At 47.2% G+C, this 20,499-nt stretch overlaps 2 protein-coding genes across 2 annotated transcripts; one reads left to right on the forward strand and one right to left on the reverse strand.

Moving 5' to 3' along the window:
- The first annotated feature begins 1,134 nt into the window (after nucleotides 1-1,134).
- On the forward strand, nucleotides 1,135-7,492 carry LOC124693489 (phosphatidylinositol 4-phosphate 5-kinase 9). Its single transcript, XM_047226961.1, has 9 exons — nucleotides 1,135-1,171; nucleotides 2,486-3,794; nucleotides 4,218-4,385; nucleotides 4,641-4,806; nucleotides 4,951-5,061; nucleotides 5,159-5,346; nucleotides 5,749-5,906; nucleotides 6,472-6,637; nucleotides 6,748-7,492. The coding sequence occupies exons 2-9, from the start codon at nucleotides 2,545-2,547 to the stop codon at nucleotides 7,013-7,015; spliced, it is 2,475 nt and encodes an 824-aa protein (XP_047082917.1). The 5' UTR covers nucleotides 1,135-1,171; nucleotides 2,486-2,544; the 3' UTR covers nucleotides 7,016-7,492.
- A 753-nt stretch (nucleotides 7,493-8,245) lies between these two features.
- LOC124693490 (NAC domain-containing protein 78-like) lies at nucleotides 8,246-12,371 on the reverse strand. The gene is made up of 5 exons (XM_047226962.1): nucleotides 11,641-12,371; nucleotides 10,357-10,587; nucleotides 9,307-10,005; nucleotides 9,093-9,213; nucleotides 8,246-8,982 (listed from the first exon to the last, which is right to left on the reverse strand). Exons 1-5 carry the CDS (start codon nucleotides 12,151-12,153, stop codon nucleotides 8,546-8,548), a joined length of 2,001 nt encoding a protein of 666 aa, XP_047082918.1. The 5' UTR covers nucleotides 12,154-12,371; the 3' UTR covers nucleotides 8,246-8,545.
- Between the last annotated feature and the right edge of the window lie 8,128 nt (nucleotides 12,372-20,499).

Consider the following 20,499-nt stretch of genomic DNA (forward strand, 5'->3'; position numbering starts at 1 on the left):
GTGGAGGCGCGCGGCAGCGACCGACGAGACGTCTCGCCCGCCCCTCCGTCGCCATTAAGGCAAAGATGCCGCTGCGCGCGAATAACTTCCGTCGCGAGGTAGGCGACGGTTAGGTTAAAATTAATCGTGCCGCCGACGCGTCGGCCCCGCGCCTCCTCGCCTCTCATTTCGTTGTGTCCGGCGTGCCCGGTGCGTCCCCTGTGGGACGGGGACGGGCTCGGGCGCCGGACACCGTATAGGGGCGCGCCGGACAAAAAAGGGCTTTGGGGGACGCGGCTGGAACGCTTTTTTTGTCCGGCGCGCCCCAAATCCCTTTGGGGACGGTTTGGGGGACGCGACTGGAGATGCTCTTATTCTCCACATATACAAGGTTTGGGATGAAACAAAAGAAGACGGCCACTGCAAACGGACATTGATTTATTGGAATTATGTTGCATTGTGTTTATTTCATAAGAAAAATAAAAAAAAAGCAGCCACAATTTCTTTCAAAAGAAAGACAAACCAAAGAAATAAAAAAAACAGAGCAGACAAGCAAGATTATCATAGTTGATCGCAATGTCAAACAAATTAGACTTTGCAAGCCGGATGGTTACATCAGATAGGCCGACCTCGCCGACCGAGCTCTTATTTATTTGTGATGGAAAGCTATCAGAGTGAGTCAACAGTCAACCGTCCACCGAGGAGAGGAGCTGTGTAACTCCTTTTAGTAATTTTTGTTACACTGGTTTTTGCTAGTATCAGCTTTGGGCGGTGCCCAGAAAATAAAAATAAAATAAAGTACAGCTCAAGATCTGGACAGAAGCTAGCGGACAGACCCTGGATCCTCCGACCCCAAGCAGCATAAACCCACCATCATTCAATAACACAGCCCCAAATCCCATCACGAACTAATCTAATCAGTTAATCATGCCACTGTCAGTTAATTAATTACCGACGGGCGGGCGGGCGGCCTCAAAAGATCCAGCGGACAACAGCTACTACTACTCGACGTTTCACACTCACGTCGCCCTTCCGCTCTCAAGTTTCTACTCGATCCGTCGATCGATCAGCTCCCGTCTTCCTCCTCCTCCCCTCACGCGTCGTCGTCGCCGGCGTCTTCCGCCGCCGCCCCCGGATTCCCCGTCGCGCGCGCGCGCGCCGCGTGCGGACGGCTCGGCTCGTCGCCGCTACGGTACGGCACAACCCCTCCTCGCTTGCTTGCGCCCGCCCCGCACGCTTGTTCGATCCGCTTTTGCCTCCGACGGGGACCTGGTCGCGGCGGTCGGTTCGCCCCCTCCCCGCGCTCGCCGGTGCTGACTGAATCGGTCCTGCTCCTAATCAGCCGCGCCGTCTCGCGCGGGGCCTAATTCGGCGTCCGCTACTGCTCCCCGCTGCGATTCTCCGGCAGCTCGCGTTCCTCCGCGAGCGAGGTCTAGACTAGAGTTCAGTCCACGGGAAGCTACGTAGCTAATCGCGTCGCCGGTATGTGTTTTGTCTGCACGAGCACCTCTGTTTCTCGGATAATGTTTCGGTACGGATGTTGTAATACGATCCAGTGGTGGGTTAGTGGTGGTCCTATGGTCCTATCAGTTACTAGTACTAGTTAGTACTGCTGCTGCCTGCTGGTGCTTTTTTGGTTGTGATTTGTCTCCAACTATTTGTTCTTCCTGCTCCGATTCGCTTCAACATCGGCACGCACACGGCTCAGCTCGATTCTGGATTGACGGCGTTAATCAAATCCTATTCCGTACAGGAGTTGGGAGATCCGCTGGGCTTTCGTTCATGAGGACTTGCTTAACAGCCGGTGTGTAGATAGATATAGGAGCCTCTCCATATGTCTTTGCTGCGCAACTTTCCTGCTCATGTTTCTATGCTGGGTTGCGCATTACGGCATATTTTTTTTAGTTTGGTTTCTGAAGCTTGTGATCGATTGAATTGTTCTCTGCTCGGGGCGCGCGTGCCATTCGTGCATTCAGAATTCCAGACATGCGTGCTGGTGCTGGTGCTGTGCTGTACAGCTTTGGCTCAACTTTCCGTGCTCGATTGTCCGTTGCAGCCATGGTGAACACTAGTTTCACCATATCGCTGTGTCATGAGAAAAACATCAACAGAGTATTATTGACTCTTGCTCTCACTGGACAGGCCTTAGTTCTAGTATCTCCAGCAACCAACATCGGTGCTCTGGTTTGCTGGAGCATCCACACCACTTAGTTTTGTTATCGACGACATGTTTTCCGTTTGTGATATGGGAGTGTGAGCGGTTTCGATGCTATGCGTGGGCTTTTGATGCTGTGTCTGCTCGTAAGTCGGTGTGTAGATAGAGATGTGCATTTTTTTTTTCCTGCGCTCCATTGTCGGATTCAGCCTCGATGTACGCTAGTTTCATCCTATAACTATCTCATGAGAATACTCCACACAAATTTCGCTGTTCGTTTCACTGGGCAGATGCTAGTTCTAGTAGCTACTGTAAGTATTACTGACGCATCTCGTCTGGCCTTCTCTGCAGATTGAGCTTTGGATTTATCTCCCTCGTCTTTGCCGATCAGTCACCCCGCGGGGTTATGCATGACAGCCCCCGTGGCTCTCCGAAATGAGCCAGCAGTGATCTCCCACTCTGAAAGAGTCGATCTGTTCCGCGGCGCCAGTTGCAACATCGAGAGCGAGGTGCTGGCAACTTTGGCAAATGGCCAGGATCCGCACGCTCCAGACACAAACGCTGGTTTCAGGGTTACAAACATCAGGCTCCCCAGCGGTGATAGCTATTCCGGTACATTGTTGGGGAGCACGCCAGAGGGTTCGGGGCGGTATACCTGGTCAGATGGCTGTATTTACGATGGCGAGTGGAGGAGGGGGATGAGGCACGGGCAAGGGAAGACGCTGTGGCCATCTGGAGCTACCTATGAGGGCGAGTATGCTGGTGGGTACATATATGGGGAAGGCACGTATATTGGGCAGGATAGCATCGTTTACAAGGGACGGTGGAAGTTGAACCGTAAGCATGGTCTCGGATGCCAGACGTATCCTAATGGAGACATGTTCCAAGGTTCTTGGATTCAGGGCGAAATACAAGGTCATGGGAAGTATACGTGGCAAAATGGGAACAGTTATACCGGCAATATGAAGAATGGCAAGATGTCTGGAAAGGGAACTTTTACTTGGAAGAATGGGGATTCGTACGAAGGTAACTGGTTGGATGGCATGATGCATGGTTATGGTATCTATACCTGGGATGATTGTGGGTACTATGTTGGAACCTGGACCAGGGGACTGAAGGATGGGAAAGGCACATTGTATCCAAGGGGATGCAGAGTTCCTGTTAATGATGAGATGTACATCAATAGTCTAAGGAACAGAGGTGTGCTGCCTGACCTAAGAAGGCAGAATCATGGTTCACGCATACTTCACTCTTCGTCAGTGGACATGGGAAACATGAAGGTTGGTATAAATCGGGAATCTTCAGGTGCTTCATCTAGAAGGAACTCGGGCGAGCAATCCCGTTCGAAGAATGTGTCCTTGGAAAGAAGGTGGAGCCTTGAGGTGGCTATTGAAAAGTTCATCGGAAATGAAAATAGTGAAACCTCTGGTCTAGAAGGCTCTGAAAACATTGATGATTCTGAGATGCCTATGCTTGAAAGGGAATACATGCAAGGTGTTCTAATCAGTGAGGTAGTAATTGACAGGAGTTTCTCGGGCTCATCCAAGAAGACAAAGCGCCGCCAGAAGAAGATGGTTAGAGAAACAAAAAAACCTGGAGAGGCCATAATTAAGGGGCATAGAAGCTATGATCTAATGCTAAGTTTGCAGCTTGGTATCAGGTATGCACCCAATTGTTGCTCCTGTTGTTCAATATACCCATGATAAATAGCTCACATTTCGTGGCACTGTTTGGTGTTGCATTGTCTGGTAAAAGAAAAATAGCACAATTACAAGCCCCTCTAGTGGTCTACATCAATACATTCTAATGAAATTTATAGTTCAGTCTAGCAAAAAATTTACCACAAATTATATGCTTCTGAAAATTAACAGTGCAAGATTTAGCTGATGTGCTAGTTGGTAGTGGTTTCTAGATCTCTAGGTTAGGCTAGGGACGTTTGCACTTTGTAACAGTAGCTTTAATGCTTGCTTAGAACTGATTGGACATATTCATGGTAAAAGAAATTGATATCAGAGCATGATGTTGAAACATCTGGTATCCATAAGTATATACTCTATAATGTTCATTGTGCTATTGTACTTAGGTACACAGTTGGAAAGATAACACCAATTCAAAAACGTGAAGTCCGTGCTTCAGATTTTGGTCCAAGAGCAAGTTTCTGGATGAACTTCCCAAAAGAAGGATCACGACTTACTCCTTCGCATCCTGCAGAAGATTTTAAATGGAAAGACTATTGTCCAATGGTTTTCAGGTTTGTTATACTATGGATTACTTGTATGCGCGTATGTATGTATGTATGTATGTAAGTGCACGAACTCAAAAGACCACATGAATCCTCCTTATTCTCTGCAGATTCATGTGGTCTTTTGAGTTTATGCACTTACCTAACATTGTTCATTTGGACTTCTAAACCCCCTCATAATGTTTCTCTGATCATTATTTTTCAAATTCTTAGTCCTCTTTCTGCTGCATTTATAAACTATAAACAGTCCTTTCATTTATGTAGAAATTTGAGAGAGATGTTCAAGATTGATGCTGCAGATTATATGATCTCGATATGTGGAAATGCTGCACTTAGGGAGCTATCTTCTCCTGGAAAGAGTGGGAGTGTATTTTTCCTATCACAAGATGATAGGTTCATGATTAAGACTCTCCGGAAATCTGAAGTGCAGGTTCTTTTTTCTATCTGGTCTTCAGAGAATATATATAAGTTGTTCTAGGAAATTATGCATTGTAGCTTTTCCAGTGGTTTAATTATTTAGATATCTGCAGCAGTAGCACAATTTGAATGTTCATCACTCTGTATGATCCTGTAGGTTCTCTTACGAATGCTTCCAAAATATTATCATCATGTCCATACTTATGAGAACACCCTCATAACCAAGTTTTTTGGCCTGCACAGGGTAAAACCTTCTAGTGGTCAAAAGGTAATGATCATCAACTTATCTGCACATCTCATTTTAGATTTTCTTTGTTCACATTTTTAATTGTGGAGTAACCATTCTTGTTATGTGGGTATTGCAGTTCCGTTTTGTTGTAATGGGAAATATGTTCTGCACAGAATTGAGAATCCACCGGAGATTTGATTTGAAAGGTTCATCATTAGGCCGTTCTACTGACAAAATTGAAATTGATGAGAACACAACTCTGAAGGATTTAGATCTGAACTATTCCTTTTATCTTGAACCTTCCTGGCGAGAGGCTTTACTTAAGTGAGCATACATCCTCTGAAAATGATGTCTATTTACTAAGATATGGTTTTGTGGCATAACTGCATTATATTTTGTGACGCATTTCCGTTGAATCACTGTGCAGTTAGTATAGTACTTAAATATAAAACCATATCTTAGTTAGCAAATATAGTACAGATATGATGAATCTAAAATTCATGAAGAAACTCTCGGTGCAGTTAGCGTCAGCGTGTCTTGTGATCATTTTCAAGTTTTGTGCAGAACTCACCTACATTTGACTATTTAACTACATTTGACTATTTTGCCACCAGTTGACCTGGAAATGTGCAGCGTTTTGTTATGTTTGCTTTTCTTCCTGAGAGTACTTATGCAGTATGATCAAGTTTCACCTGACAATAGTGTTTCATGGTCACTTTTTCTCAGGCAGATAAAAATTGATAGCGAATTCCTGAAGTCGCAGAGGATAATGGATTACAGTCTACTGCTTGGTGTCCATTACAGAGCTCCGCAGCACCTGCGAACACGTGCATCGTATCGTCGAAGCATGACAACAGAGAGATTAACTGTTCTTTCAGAAGAAGGTAAAACACACTTTTACCTTCCGGTAAATGGATTTTATGAACATGTTGCTATTTTCATGGGATACATGTTCTGTATTTGATTTCAACGATTTTTAACTCAGAAGTATACAGAACATTGCAGCCACTGAATAGTACCAACTCCTGTTCTTCAGATTATTTTTGGCTATTCACAAATAGTAGTTCTATTTGTGGGTGTTATGGTGTCACTGCCGGATCATGGCCTGTGTTTTGTCTTTATATTGTCACTGGGTCTTTCAGAGGGGGTGGTCATTGGGTTTTCAATGGGAGTACTTTCAGTGACCTATACATCACTGGGTTCTGGATGAGAGTACTTACAGTGAGCTATGCATACTTAATGAGCCCAGCCTACCCATCCAAAATAATAACAGTCCCGTGAAGTTGGTCTAGATAGTGGATACATCTTGTCGAGTAAGGTAGCTGTCAGTCATGTCTATAAGGAATATGTGTGTTCTCTGTGATATATTTACCTCCTGAAGTTCCATGTTTAATCCTTGTTACTGTTTTTGGGAGAAGTGATGTTCATTGCGACAATGATGTTGTGTAGACGCCCAGGAGGATGATGCTTTCAACTACCCAGAAGGGTTAGTTTTGGTTCAAAGAGCCAACGATGAGAACAGTGTGGTCGTTGGCCCTCACATAAGGGGAAGTCGACTGCGATCATCTGCTGCTGGATTCGGGGAAGTAGACCTCCTCCTTCCAGGAACAGCAAGGTGAGGGCCCTTTTTTTCTCTTCGACCATTGCTGTAACACGCACATCACTTCTTTTGCCTCGCACTTCATTGCTCTTTAACATTAAACCAACTGGTGTCCCCTTTGGCAGGGTTCAGATCCAGCTAGGCGTGAACATGCCTGCCCGGGCCGAGCAGATCCCGAAGGAGGACGAGAGCAAGTCGTTCTACGAGGTGTATGACGTGGTGCTCTACCTGGGCATCATTGACATCCTGCAGGAGTACAACATCACCAAGAAGATCGAGCACGCCGTCAAGTCCATGCAGTACGACTCCGTCTCCATCTCCGCTGTCGACCCCGAGTTCTATTCGGAGCGCTTCCTCAAGTTCATCCAGACTGTCTTCCCTGAGAACTCGTAGCCCATTGAGCGAAACCGATCCTCACAGTTATGTCCTAGCGACGCTTCACCATCCCCTGCCATATGAAGACGACTGGCATGCCTGTGTACAGTATGAGAAATGAAGGAAGCGGCAGAGTGTGCCGAGCTCCAAGGGCATGCGATCTTCTGGAAGGTTTTTCCAGGTAGAAAGCTGTAAGATCCGTTGAAGCATAGGCTGGATTTGCAGCATAGGCAACTTTATTCTGGGGAATCAAGGTGAGGACATGGAGCATGGAGATTGTGGAGGAAAAGCATCCGCCTCCTGGCACCGACATCCATCGGCACAAAGGGTAGTATCAGAAGCGCTGGAAGGTTCTTGATCTGCTTTAATACCTGTCCGTTTCCTTTTTGAAAGCAGTATGTGTACTGCAAGTTCCTTGTTTAGGGTACACGTATATAATTACTACTCTCTTTATTTAAAGAAATATGGTATCTGGGTATCTCAATTACTACTACACTTTTCCTTCAAAATACTAGAAAAACTGTTCTCCCTTGGAGGATGCACAAGACACGTTATGTCTGTCTGCTGAAGATACTTTTTTTTTAACAGCTCATTTTTAAGTTCAACAAATCATTACAGAACACAGCATAATTTGCACTTCTACAAACTGTTAGAATCGTCCAGGCCACCATTACAGAACACAGCATAAGTTAGAATCGTCCAGGCCACCATCCGTAATTTGCCTTAACCCAATGAGGTTCAATGACAACTGAACAAGCAGCAGAACATCAGCAGAACGCTTGTACGAACACTTAAAAAAATAAAATTAATTGATTAACTTCGCAGCGTCCAGGTAAGAGCCTGCTTCTCCAACGCTAATTGTCTTTGGGTGCTTAATATATTCTCACTAAGGCCAGCAGTCTCCAGCCATATCAGGCAAGCGATCAACTTCACTGTGTCGTTCGTGATCATCCTCCCTAGCGCCCAACATCTGTTTAAGCCACGCCTGGAGGAAAAAAAACGGAGGCGTTGGCGTCTGGTTTTGCATCATCGCAAGCTGAAATCCCAGTCTTCGACAGGAATTGAGACTAACTGCCAGGAAAAACAATCCCGGCAGCCTTGCTCCAAAGCGTCCCTATTGTAAGGCTAAGACTACTATTGGCAGAAATGAGCACACTAGAAACAACTGCTACAAGTGCAGAGCACTGATAAGAAAACAACTGCCATCTTCAGTTGGTACAAATCGTAAAATCAACACACCACAAAACAGAGATCAAATCACTTTTATAATTAAAGTTACATCGTTAGGGGCTCCAGGCCTCCTCTGAGCGGCAACCAAATAAACAGAATAGATTACAGGTCCTAGATGAAGCATAAGGTCTCAGCACCAAATTGGTACTTTCTCCAGTTCGAGTTTATTGCTACTATACCTTTCACCAAGTCAGGATCATATGCCAACTAATAATAAACGTGTAAAAGCAAACCGTCTTTGTCTCGTAGTTCCCTCGGTGTCATCGAGGGAACACCATGTATAGTCCCACTAAACCAAAATAAAAACAGCTCCTTAACTTACCTGCTGTAGATACAGGACCCTACTTTGAAGCTCAACATGAGGATCATCGCCGAGACGAAGAAAAGGTACAGGCCGCCGCGCAGCACCGATGGCACGGTGCTCATTCGTGTAGCTGGCTCCTCATCGAAACCACCAATGGATTTGGTAGTGGACATGCTGCTGCTCTCCACGGTGACAGAAAGGTGTAGACTGAAGTCAACATGTTTCTGTAGGGGCCAGCTGTCCGTGTTATCGGTGAAACTGAGGCCACCATGCTGGACAAAGCCCGCGGTGACGCGGACAACTGAACTAGCCCCACTGAGAGCAGCAACTGATTTTCCTGTGGTTGGTGGGAATTCTGATGCCATTGCAGGTGGGGCTGGGTAGTCGAGCATGCTTATAAAGCGCTTTCTGAAACTATTGTCGTTGTCAACCTTCTCATCCATTGGCACACCTAGAGGAAACCAAATTTACAGAATTTTACAAATGAGTTCATCCAGAGTGAATTCAGCAATTGCCTGTAAGAAGTTTGGAAGTACGACACAGAAGGTCTTAAAACGGTACCTGGAAGCGCACTGTCCGGATACAGGTTCCCACGGGAACCAGATGAAGATGCGCCATATTGAGCCTTCACATTTGTAAAAGTGGAGATCCCATCAAACGTAGAACCATCCTTACTTTCATCCTGAAAGATCACCAGCAGAAGGTTTTTTTAGCCCAGACATTTTTATTTCAGGATGCTGGAGTAAAAGAAAACTGTTATTGTTATGAAGCATACCTTTTGGGCAAAGTTCAACATGTCTGGAAGTTGAGAATCAGAGCCTCCAGCTGAGCCCGAAATATCAAACTTGAAATCGTCCTCTTCAGCGAAGTAAGCCATCAGATCCTCTCCCACGTCAAAGAGAGATTCGTTCTCAATTGGCGGGTAGATAAGGCCATTCACATTTAGATAATCGTCATTCCCATCTTCCCATTTGTGATTGCTTGATGCATCAAAAAACGGCATGTTGTCATCCACTTGCTGAGGACCTGGAAGACCATTGGTTTGCAAATACAAGTTCTGGTCATCTGAAGGACAAGCTTGCTCCTGTCCTGAATATGTATTGGTATCATTCTCTGGGTCAAAGAATTCCTCAACACTAAGAGTTCCATTGGCCTGGTTTTGATTACTGTAAGTTCTCAGAGGCCATTCTGCCAGCTCACCATTTGAAGGGTCACTCCAAATGATAGGACCATCCTGACCTACATATCCATCATCTTGACTTGGGTATCCAGACAAATCTGCAAGACTGAAGTGATCATCGACAGCATTCTGTGCTTCAGGTTCGACTATATTTTCTGAACTAATATTTGACACAGGATTCTGCAAGATCTCGTCGATAGAAATATCACCGTCACCATAGCTGCCCTCACCAGTCTCATTCAAACCTTGAGCTTGTAGATGAGCCATTTCTGATGAGTTGAGCACTTCTTGGGACTGGATGATGGAAAGCAGCAACGAAGTAAATATCAGTGTGTTTAAGCAAAGACAGTAGAAAATGCTTCACTGAGCACTGGATATAGTTGATAACAGTAACAACTTCCACACAATTGATTTGACCAGAAAAATGTCAATCATGAAAAATAAAAGAATTGTAGGATGCATGGAATTTAAATAGTTGTCACTGTTGATTTGAGTGGAGGTTGGGTTCAGCAGCCAAGTGAAGAGGAATGCACGTAAGTAGCTAATTACCTCAATTATTATTGTTTAGTGTATATACAGATACAGTCGCATTTAAATTATGCTCTAGCTTTCAATTCTAGCTGACTAATAAATATGGGCACTTACTTGCACAAGCTCATTAATGTTAGAGAATATATTTTCATCTTCCACATTTGATTCCGCACTAGCAGTATCTGTGATCGCAGCCATTTCAATTGATGTACCACTGGTAGGTGTGTTCTCAATGGCATCATCCTCCTCCTCCCATTCCTCCTCCATGTATGGTGCACCATACTGTGCTCCATTCTGCGGTCCCGATCCAACTTTCTGAAAGATTCTACACACCACATGCAGATCCTGCAAACCCAGAAGAAATATTATAAACATCAGAAGAATACAAAAGGAGTTCCGCATTTTCACAATAAAATGGAACAGCTCACACAAACATGTGGTGACAGAATGTACACAAGAATTGGTACTACAGGGTTAATTTTCTAGAGCCAAAGAGGAAGAACGTCGCAGTTTCTAGATAAGCCATCAAGTACAAGGAATATATATTCGTGAGATAACGGCATGAATTAACTTAAAACTAATCAGTATTATCACCATAGGCATAACATTAAAGTGGAGAAGAAATAACAAGCGTTGAAAGCATCTTCCCAAACCTAAACCAACCGACTAGGTAACAGCAAAATTGTCAAATTCAGAGATCATCTACTTTACTGTCTGTCATATAAGAGTATGGGTGCTATAGAAGTGGAACAAGGAAAAGGTTCAGAAGACCATCCTTACAATTCCACGTGACAAGGGATGCCCTTGCTTGGACAGATAGTCACAAACAAAAGCGTCTCCACTGATCATACAATTTCAGATGCGCTGTTGTTCTAGGTTGGCCTTCTTATTTCAGATGCGCATTGCATCCCCTTCTTTGTCAAGGGATTGTGATTCAGGGAAGGGCCTTCACCCAAGTTTGAGATTCCAGGAAAACGCCACTTCGGTTTGGAGTGGCATTTGCTGAATTCCGCTCCCGTGGTGAGGAGGCCCGCCCCTTGCGCGTGCAGACCTTGCAGAAGACAGCCAGAAACACAACTGTCTGGTCAAGACCTACTATAACTGCAGAGCTAGATGGTCGAGTATCAAGCTACAACAACCCACTCTGGTAAGTACTATAGGAGGTCCATCATCGGCGCCAGTAACAGCGAGGCCAACCACACGACCTACCATATCAAGCGTGAATTCACGGTCCAGGCTACAGAAACTAAACTGTAACACTAGAAAGGTTATCCATCCACCAAAACCGCCCTTCCGAGTCATGAATCACCAGCGACTAATCAGGCTCTATAAAGCAAGCAATCACAACCTCGAGAACAAAACAAACCAACGAATCCCTGTCGAGGAGGCGGGCGGCACCTGAGGCCCGTCGGAGTCGAGGAGGCGGTACTCGTGCATGACCCAGTTGGTGCGATCCCCCTTGGGCGCGCGCCCGGCATGGAACACGAGCGTCTTCTTCATGCCCACGGCGCGGCCGCGGTGGCGCACCTCGCGGTCCTTGCCCGTGGTCTTCCAGTACCCGCGCGGCGTGGCGCGGTTGGTGCGGTTGCCGGGCCCGCCGCGGCCCCCCGCGCCGGCCCCGGCCACCTTGCGGTCGAGCCGCGCGAAGAAGTACCACTGCGCGTCGCGGCTCCGGATGCGGGAGAGCGGCGGCAGGTCCCAGGGCTCGAGGCGGTACAGGTCCACCTCCGCGATCGCGTCGGCGCGGAGCGGCAGGCTGCGGGCGCGGCGGCGCAGGTAGTAGGAGACGAGTTCCTCGTCTGTTGGGTGGAAGCGGAAGCCCGGGGCGAGGGGTGCGGCGGCGGGTGAGGACGCCGACGCCGCCGTGGCGGCGTGCGGCGTCGGCGGGTAGTCCGGCAGTGAGGGGCTCATCGGGGTTGATCTGGGGGTTGGGGGAGCTAGGATCTGGGGGAATTGAGCATAATTTGTGGGAATTTTGGGTGGATTTGGTGGGGATCGATCGGGGTGGTTGTTAGGGTTTTGATGAGGAGATCGGGACGGGGAAAAGTCGCGTTGCGATGGCGCGTGTGGGGAAAGAGAGAAGGGAGGCGTGGAAGAAAAGAGGACCGATGATAAATCGGTGGGGTTCTCTACTTCTCTACGTGTTCTCGAAGACTCCACGAGCCTATCTAGCTCCCTGCTCGTACGCGGTTAGGATTTGGAGCTGTTCCTATTTATGTGAATTGTATTCGAACTCCCTCAAAACATGTTTTCGTCCGCTATATTAATATAACAACCACACCGATACAAGCATTCGAACAAACAAAATGCTAGGGCAACAGCAACAACATGTCCAAAGGGAAAAAAGAAATGACAACCGGGGCTGCTGCCCGGACCAGACCAGTCCTAGCGTTTTCCTCGGCACGAAGAGTACAGTGGGCAGGGGATTCTCTCGAAATAGGCTTTCGCCCCGCTATATTAATATAGTAACCAACCGATACAAGATAGCAAGCAACGCTGGGGCAAACAGCACATCAAGCCCAAAAGAAAGAAGAGAGAAAATATAAAAGAAACTAATGCCGACACCGATAGATTGACGAAAAACGAAGATAGCCCGCAATCGTTGCGCCCTCCGGGAAGTCCCACCGCTTCCTAGCACATCGAGTCATCGCATACGAAGCAACACCTTCAACAAGGAGGCGACGATGACGCCGCTGCTGTCCGGACTCGTCCTAGGGTTTCCCCCCGTATGTGGAGAGCATAGGGTAGGGTACCCCCGACGCCCTTCAGGAAGGAAAGACGACACCCGCAGGCGTCGCCGCGTCGGCGTCGAACAAGCCGACAGGGATTTCTCCCGATCCCCAAACCACCATCACCTCAGACAACTTGAAGCGCTCCACCCAACTGCCACCAACCAGCATGCGCCACCGCGATCAAGAAGCCATCCTCGCCGTCACACTGTGGTCCCAGGCACGAGGCCTCGAGGGAAGGAGGGGCACAACAGGGTCAGGGGAAGCAGCACCGCCGCCGCGCGGGAGGGAACATCCTCCACCGCCATCGCGGTAGCAGACCGGACGTGCCAGCAGAAACACACCGAGCCCCTACTGGCCCGGCCAAGCCCGCCTGGCCCGTAAAGTTTCCGCCGCCACGCTGCAGCTGGCCGGCGAGCAACGCCGCCACCACCCATCCCCGCCGACGCCCCACTTCCACCTCCGGGAGCAGCAGCACCCGGACTCGAGGAAGCCCACCCCAACCCGGATGGGGCCCGGATGGCCCGGATCCGGGCTGGGAGGGCGCGGCAGCCAGCCGCCCGCCTGCGACCTCGCTGCCCCGCCGCCAGGCCACCTCGCTGTCCCCCCGCCAAGGAGCAGCACCTCCGCCTCGAGAGCCACCCGGCCGCGCCGGACCAGCACCTAGCCTAGGGACACCGCCGCGGGCGCCGAGTGCCGCGCCTCCTTGCCACGCGCGCGGGAAATGGCCGGCCGCCGCCGCCGGCACCGCACGAGCAACGCCCGGCGGCACGCGCCGGCGGCGGCGGAGGGGAGGGGGAGGCGAAGGGAGGGCGGGCGGCGGCGCTAGGGTTTGCTCCCTCTCGCCCGCGCGGGGGGGCGAGAGCGAGCCGAGCCGGGCAGGGGATTCCAATGATGCCCTCAGGAAGGAATGGTGCCACACGAACGTGGCACCGCGTCAGGGTCACCCAAGTTGACAGGGATTTCTCCCGCCCCGACAACAAAAAAACCCTGGCACCCAGGAGCGCGCCACCACCCAACTTCGCCACCCACTAGCATGCGCCACCATGATCTTGAAGCCGCCATCATCAGTCGCTTCGTGAAGCTGGAAAACGGCCTTGACAACGGAGATACATGACATTGTCGGGCGAGGAGCAACAGCCTCGCAGCCACGCGGGAGGAACCCACTTCCACCACCGAGAGGCAGTCATAGACCGGACAAGGTAGCGGGAGCACACCAGGTCCCGTCGGGCCAGGCTAGGGCCAGATGGGCCCGTGAAGCTCCGGCCGCCCTGCTGCAATGGGCAGGCCGCAGAGCCGCTGCCACTGAACCCCTTCTCGTCGTCGTCTCCACCTCCTGGAGCCCTAGCCGCAGCAGATACCCGGCCCGCTCTCCCACTGAACACCTCCTGGAGCCCTAGCCGGACCATGGTCACCCGAAGAGCACCCTCACAAGGGAGGAGAAGGGCCCCGACCCAGCCTCCGTGACGTGGGGAATGAAGAGCTGCCGCCGCTGGCATCACGCGGGCTTTGCTCGGCGACCCCTTGCCGATGGCGGTGACGGGAGAGGGTGGGGGGAGGAGGAGCGGCCACCAGCAGGAGGAAGAGCCCCGTCGCCCTCGGGGGGCGAGAGGGTTTTTTTCCTAGTGCAAAATCCACTACTATTCAATTGTATTCGAACTGACTATGGCGCTTCAATTTTGTATCAAAATGTTTATAGATTCATAAAATCACAGCCGATTTTCAAAGGTACAGGAAAACGTATTTACATTTACACACAAAAAGAAAGCACAGCTGCCAAAAATCTTCTTGCCATTTTTTCCTGCTAGCTTGGACGACTATAGATTATGTATCCAACTTGCTAGTGCAGTGCTTAAACTGCTGCTAGCTTGATTTTCTGTTTGGAGCAATGGCGGGTAACCTTACAGATTAAGCATGTTGTAAATTTCAGAGACCATGGTTACTATTCCTTCTTGTTTAGCTATTATCCTAGGCACGAACTAGTGTACAGCCCTCCACTAACTTCAGCTGACTCCTGTTTAAGTAGGCAACCAACACGCTATGTTGAATTTTGGCAAGAGATACTCTAACTAACTTCTTGTTTGTTCCAAAAAAAAAGGTTGCCTACCTGTTTTCTTTACTACATGCTATTTTCAGTTTTGTTCGTAAGATATTTAAATGATTATGTTAAAGGCACTGACAATGTAGCAGATTTTTGAAAGCACTTAAATTTTCTAGTTTGGATGTAGAGTGAGTTTTGTTCATTACAGCAGCTCTGGAAACATCAGCGTCGCCGTGCTTGTGTGGACACTAAACAGGCTGATCACGAGCTGTAATTGGCTCTGAGGTGTGTAGTAATAATCACCATGTCAATTGTAACTTCTGTACCTGGATGTACATTCGTATTAAGTCGGGTTCCATGCAGTTTTAAGACTAATAACACAACTTTGGTCAGTGATCATAAAACTGTGAAATGTTGTTCTGCCTGAATGTTATGCTTGTGAATTGCGTTTTTTTTAGACTAACGCAAGTTTGTGCATTGATAATTATTAAACCGTGAAATGTTTTTCTGCCTGAATGTTACACCTTGTGAGCTGCAAACTTGTCATGTAATGCAAAAAAGGATAATTGATAGCGCATTCATGCACATTATGACGTAGCAATTCAGCAAACGACACATTTTTCCAGCATTAACTATTTATATTACAGCAGATAGTAATGTAACAAACAAAGTGATACTATTAGGTAATGCAAAAAAAAAAAAGATGATTGATAGTGCATTCATGCAAGTATGCAACATAGACCAAGACCATCGGGTTACAGGTATCATTTTATTAAGTTTGCGCAAGAAATATGAAGCACGAGCATGGTTCAGCAAAGGCTCCAGGTGCAGTATTAGAGCCAAAATCTAATGGCAAAAACTGAAGACACGTGAGACAATCAGACGTCCAGAAGGGTGGAGTACTGCTGGGATGGGATAATCCTTCTCGCTATATATCTTGCAAACACATTGGGATGCCAGCTCAAAACATCAAGCACAGGCTCTATCTTAAATTCCATTACCGTCTCAAATCGATGTCAGAGATGGACACACACACGCAAATTCAGATAACGTTTGCGCATCGTCAGGTTCTTAAACTCGGAAAGTGAATCCTTAAAAGCGGGAGCGTATCCATGTCCAAGCTGTTGATGAGCGAGGTCCTCTGCTTCTTTGCCCATGGGTATCTGTCCTTTCCCTTCTTGTTCCTGCATGTCTCGCATATTGGCCTCTCATACAGGTACATGTCCTTGAGATTGACAGCTGATTCCATGACACATTGGACATAATTCACAAACTTCTCTTCAAATTACTACAACATGGTATGCAGGGTCACCACAGTGGAGGCCCTGAAAAGAGCCATGTCAGTCTCGTCACAGGGAAGCTTTGATCCCGCCCACGTACGTACGCTCAGGGTCAGTCCATTGGAGCCAAGGCCAGCGGAGCCTTAAAGCTCTTCCAGATCTTTCAATATCCGGCATTCCCAAGCCCCCCAGAGTCTTCGGTCTGCACACCATTTTCCAATTCACGAGGGCTTTCCCTTGAGCCGCATGTTCTCCCTCGTCCCCCGCCCAGACGAAGGTCCTGGCAATCTTGTTGATCCTGTCTATAGCCCATTTAGGCAGCGGGATGACCGTAGCGTGGTATATACCGGTAGCCATGAGGACCGTCTTAGCAAGGATGACTCTTCCTGGCCGTGCTAAGTTCTTGCCCATCCATCTCGGCAACTTTCCCGCAATATTGTCGATCAGAGGCTGCAGGTCGACCTTTCGGAGGTGTCGAAAGTGGAGAGGTAGGCCAAGGTATTTTCGAGGGAAACTGGCCAGTTTAGCCGGGAAGTCAGTGAGGATGTCCAGTAGGTCAATGTCCGCACAGCGCACCGGGAAGATTTCTGTCTTCGTCATGTTGGTGACAAGCCTGATGCGTGTAGTTGACACGTCCGTTGGGAACCCCAAGAGGAAGGTGTGATGCGCACATCGGCAAGTTTCTCTCAGTAAGAAACCAAGGTTTAATCGAACCAGTAGGAGTCAAGAAGCACGTTGAAGGTTGATGGCGGCGGGATGTAGTGCGGCGCAACACCAGAGATTCCGGCGCCAACGTGGAACCTGCACAACACAACCAAAGTACTTTGCCCCAACGAAACAGTGAGGTTTTCAATCTCACCGGCTTGCTGTAACAAAGGATTAGATGTATAGTGTGGATGATGATTGTTTGCAAGAACAGTAAAGAACAATAGCAGCAGATTGTATTTCAGATATAAAGAATGGACCGGGGTCCACAGTTCACTAGAGGTGTCTCTCCCATAAGATAAATAGCATGTTGGGTGAACAAATTACAGTCGGGCAATTGACAAATAGAGAGGGCATAACAATGCACATACATGATATGATGAATATTGTGAGATTTAATTGGGCATTACGACAAAGTACATAGACCGCTATCCAGCATGCATCTATGCCTAAAAAGTCCACCTTCGGGTTATCATCCGAACCCCTTCCGGTATTAAGTTGTAAAACAACGGACAATTGCATTAAGTATGGTGCGTAATGTAATCAATAACTACATCCTCGGACATAGCATCAATGTTTTATCCCTAGTGGCAACAGCACATCCACAACCTTAGAACTTTACGTCACTCGTCCCGGATTTAATGGAGGCATGAACCCACTATCGAGCATAAATACTCCCTCTTGGAGTTAAGAGCAAAAACTTGGCCAGAGCCTCTACTAATAACGGAGAGCATGCAAGATCATAAACAACACATAGGTAATAGATTGATAATCAAAATAACATAGTATTCTCTATCCATCGGATCCCGACAAACACAACATATAGAATTACGAGATAGATGATCTTGATCATGTTAGGCAGCTCACAAGATTCGACAATGAAGCACATGAGGAGAAGACAACCATCTAGCTACTGCTATGGACCCATAGTCCAGGGGTGAACTACTCACTCATCACTCCGGAGGCGACCATGGCGGTGAAGAGTCCTCCGGGAGATGAATCCCCTCTCCGGCGGGGTGCCGGAGGAGATCTCCGGAATCCCCGAGATGGGATTGGCGGCGGCGGCGTCTCGGTAAGGTTTTCCGTATCGTGGCTCTCGGTGTCGGGGGTTTCGCGACGAAGGCTTTAAGTAGGCGGAAGGGAAACGCGGGGGCCACACGAGGGCCCCACACGCCGGGGCCGCGCGGCCTAGGGCTGGGCCGCGCCGCCTCGCTGTGGCGGCGCCTCGTGGCCCCACTTCCTTTCCCCTCGGTCTTCCGGAAGCTTCGTGCAAAAATAGGACCACGGGCGTTGATTTCGTCCGATTCCGAGAATATTTCTTTACTAGGATTTCGAAACCAAAAACAGCGAGAAAACAGACAAGCGGCTCTTCGGCATCTTATTAATAGGTTAGTGCTGAAAAATGCATAAATACGACATATAATGTGTATAAAACATGTAGATATCATCAATAATGTGGCATGGAACATAAGAAATTATCGATACGTCGGAGACGTATCGGCATCCCTAAGCTTAGTTCTGCTCGTCCGAGCGAGTAAGCGATAACACGGATAATTTACGGAGTGACATGCCATCATAACCTTGATCATACTATTGTAAACATATGTAATGAATGCAGCGATCAAAACAATGGTAATGACATGAGTAAACAAATGAATCATAAAGCAAAGACTTTTCATGAATAGTACTTAAAGACAAGCATCAATAAGTCTTGCATAAGAGTTAACTCATAAAGCAATAAATCAAAGTAAAGGTATTGAAGCAACACAAAGGAAAATTAAGTTTCAGCGGTTGCTTTCAACTTGTAACATGTATATCTCATGGATAATTGTCAACATAGAGTAATATAACAAGTGCAATATGCAAGTATGTAGGAATCAATGCACAGTTCACACAAGTGTTTGCTTCTTGAGGTGGAGAGAGATAGGTGAACTGACTCAACATTAAAAGTAAAAGAAAGGTCCTTCAAAGAGGAAAGCATCGATTGCTATATTTGTGCTAGAGCTTTTATTTTGAAAACATGAAACAATTTTGTCAACGGTAGTAATAAAGCATATGTATCATGTAAATTATATCTTACAAGTTGCAAGCCTCATGCATAGTATAATAATAGTGCCCGCACCTTGTCCTAATTAGCTTGGACTACCGGATCATCGCAATACACATGTTTTAACCAAGTGTCACAATGGGGTACCTCCATGCCGCCTGTACAAAGGTCTAAGGAGAAAGCTCGCATTTTGGATTTCTCGCTTTTGATTATTCTCAACTTAGACATCCATACCGGGACAACATGGACAACGAGATAATGGACTCCTCTTTAATGCATAAGCATGTAGCAACAGTTAATGTTCTCATATGAGATTGAGGATATATGTCCAAAACTGAAACTTCCACCATGATTCATGGCTTTAGTTAGCGGCCCAATGTTCTTCTCTAACAATATGCATGCTCTAACCATTAAGGTGGTAGATCTCTCTTACTTCGGACAAGACGGACATGCATAGCAACTCACATGATATTCAACAAAGAGTAGTTGATGGCGTCCCCCAGAAAACATGGTTATCGCACAACAAGCAACTTAATAAGAGATAAAGTGCATAAGTACATATTCAATACCACAATAGTTTTTAAGCTATTTGTCCCATGAGCTATATATTGCAAAGGTGAATGATGGAAATTTTAAAGGTAGCACTCAAGCAATTTACTTTGGAATGGCGGAGAAATACCATGTAGTAGGTAGGTATGGTGGACACAAATGGCATAGTGGTTGGCTCAAGGATTTTGGATGCATGAGAAGTATTCCCTCTCGATACAAGTTTTAGGCTAGCAAGGTTATTTGAAACAAACACGAGGATGAACCGGTGCAGCAAAACTCACATAAAAGACATATTGTAAAAATTATAAGACTCTACACCGTCTTCCTTGTTGTTCAAAACTCAATACTAGAAATTATCTAGACTTTAGAGAGACCAAATATGCAAACCAAATTTAGCAAGCTCTAGGTGTTTCTTCATTAATGGGTGCAAAGTATATGATGCAAGAGCTTAAACATGAGCACAACAATTGCCAAGTATCAAATTATTCAAGACATTTTAGAATTACTACATGTAGCATTTCCCGATTCCAACCATATAATAATTTAACGAAGAAGATTCAACCTTCGCCATGAATACTATGAGTAAAGCCTAAGGACATATTTGTCCATATGCAACAGCGGAGCGTGTCTCTCTCCCACACAATGAATGCTAGGATCCATTTTATTCAAACAAAACAAAAAAACAAAAACAAACCGACGCTCCAAGCAAAGCACATAAGATGTGACGGAATAAAAATATAGTTTCAGGGAGGAACCTGATAATGTTGTCGATGAAGAAGGGGATGCCTTGGGCATCCCCAAGCTTAGACGCTCGAGTCTTCTTAAAATATGCAGGGGTGAACCACCGGGGCATCCCCAAGCTTAGAGCTTTCACTCTCCTTGATCATATTGCTGTTGGAGATATGC

This window comes from Lolium rigidum, chromosome 2, assembly GCF_022539505.1.
Source record: "Lolium rigidum isolate FL_2022 chromosome 2, APGP_CSIRO_Lrig_0.1, whole genome shotgun sequence".
In the NCBI taxonomy this organism is placed as follows: domain Eukaryota; kingdom Viridiplantae; phylum Streptophyta; class Magnoliopsida; order Poales; family Poaceae; genus Lolium; species Lolium rigidum.

Excerpts from the sequence above, each read along its gene's own strand:
- LOC124693490 (XM_047226962.1), bottom strand. The coding sequence starts at position 12,153 with ATGAGCCCCTCACTGCCGGACTACCCGCCGACGCCGCACGCCGCCACG. Across the intron at positions 10,588-11,640 it reads TCGACTCCGACGGGCCTCAG|GATCTGCATGTGGTGTGTAG; the intron begins GTGCCGCCCGCC and ends CTGGGTTTGCAG. Across the intron at positions 10,006-10,356 it reads ACATTAATGAGCTTGTGCAA|TCCCAAGAAGTGCTCAACTC; the intron begins GTAAGTGCCCAT and ends TCCATCATCCAG.
- LOC124693489 (XM_047226961.1), top strand. The coding sequence starts at position 2,545 with ATGACAGCCCCCGTGGCTCTCCGAAATGAGCCAGCAGTGATCTCCCAC. Across the intron at positions 4,807-4,950 it reads TCCGGAAATCTGAAGTGCAG|GTTCTCTTACGAATGCTTCC; the intron begins GTTCTTTTTTCT and ends ATGATCCTGTAG. Across the intron at positions 5,907-6,471 it reads AACTGTTCTTTCAGAAGAAG|ACGCCCAGGAGGATGATGCT; the intron begins GTAAAACACACT and ends GATGTTGTGTAG.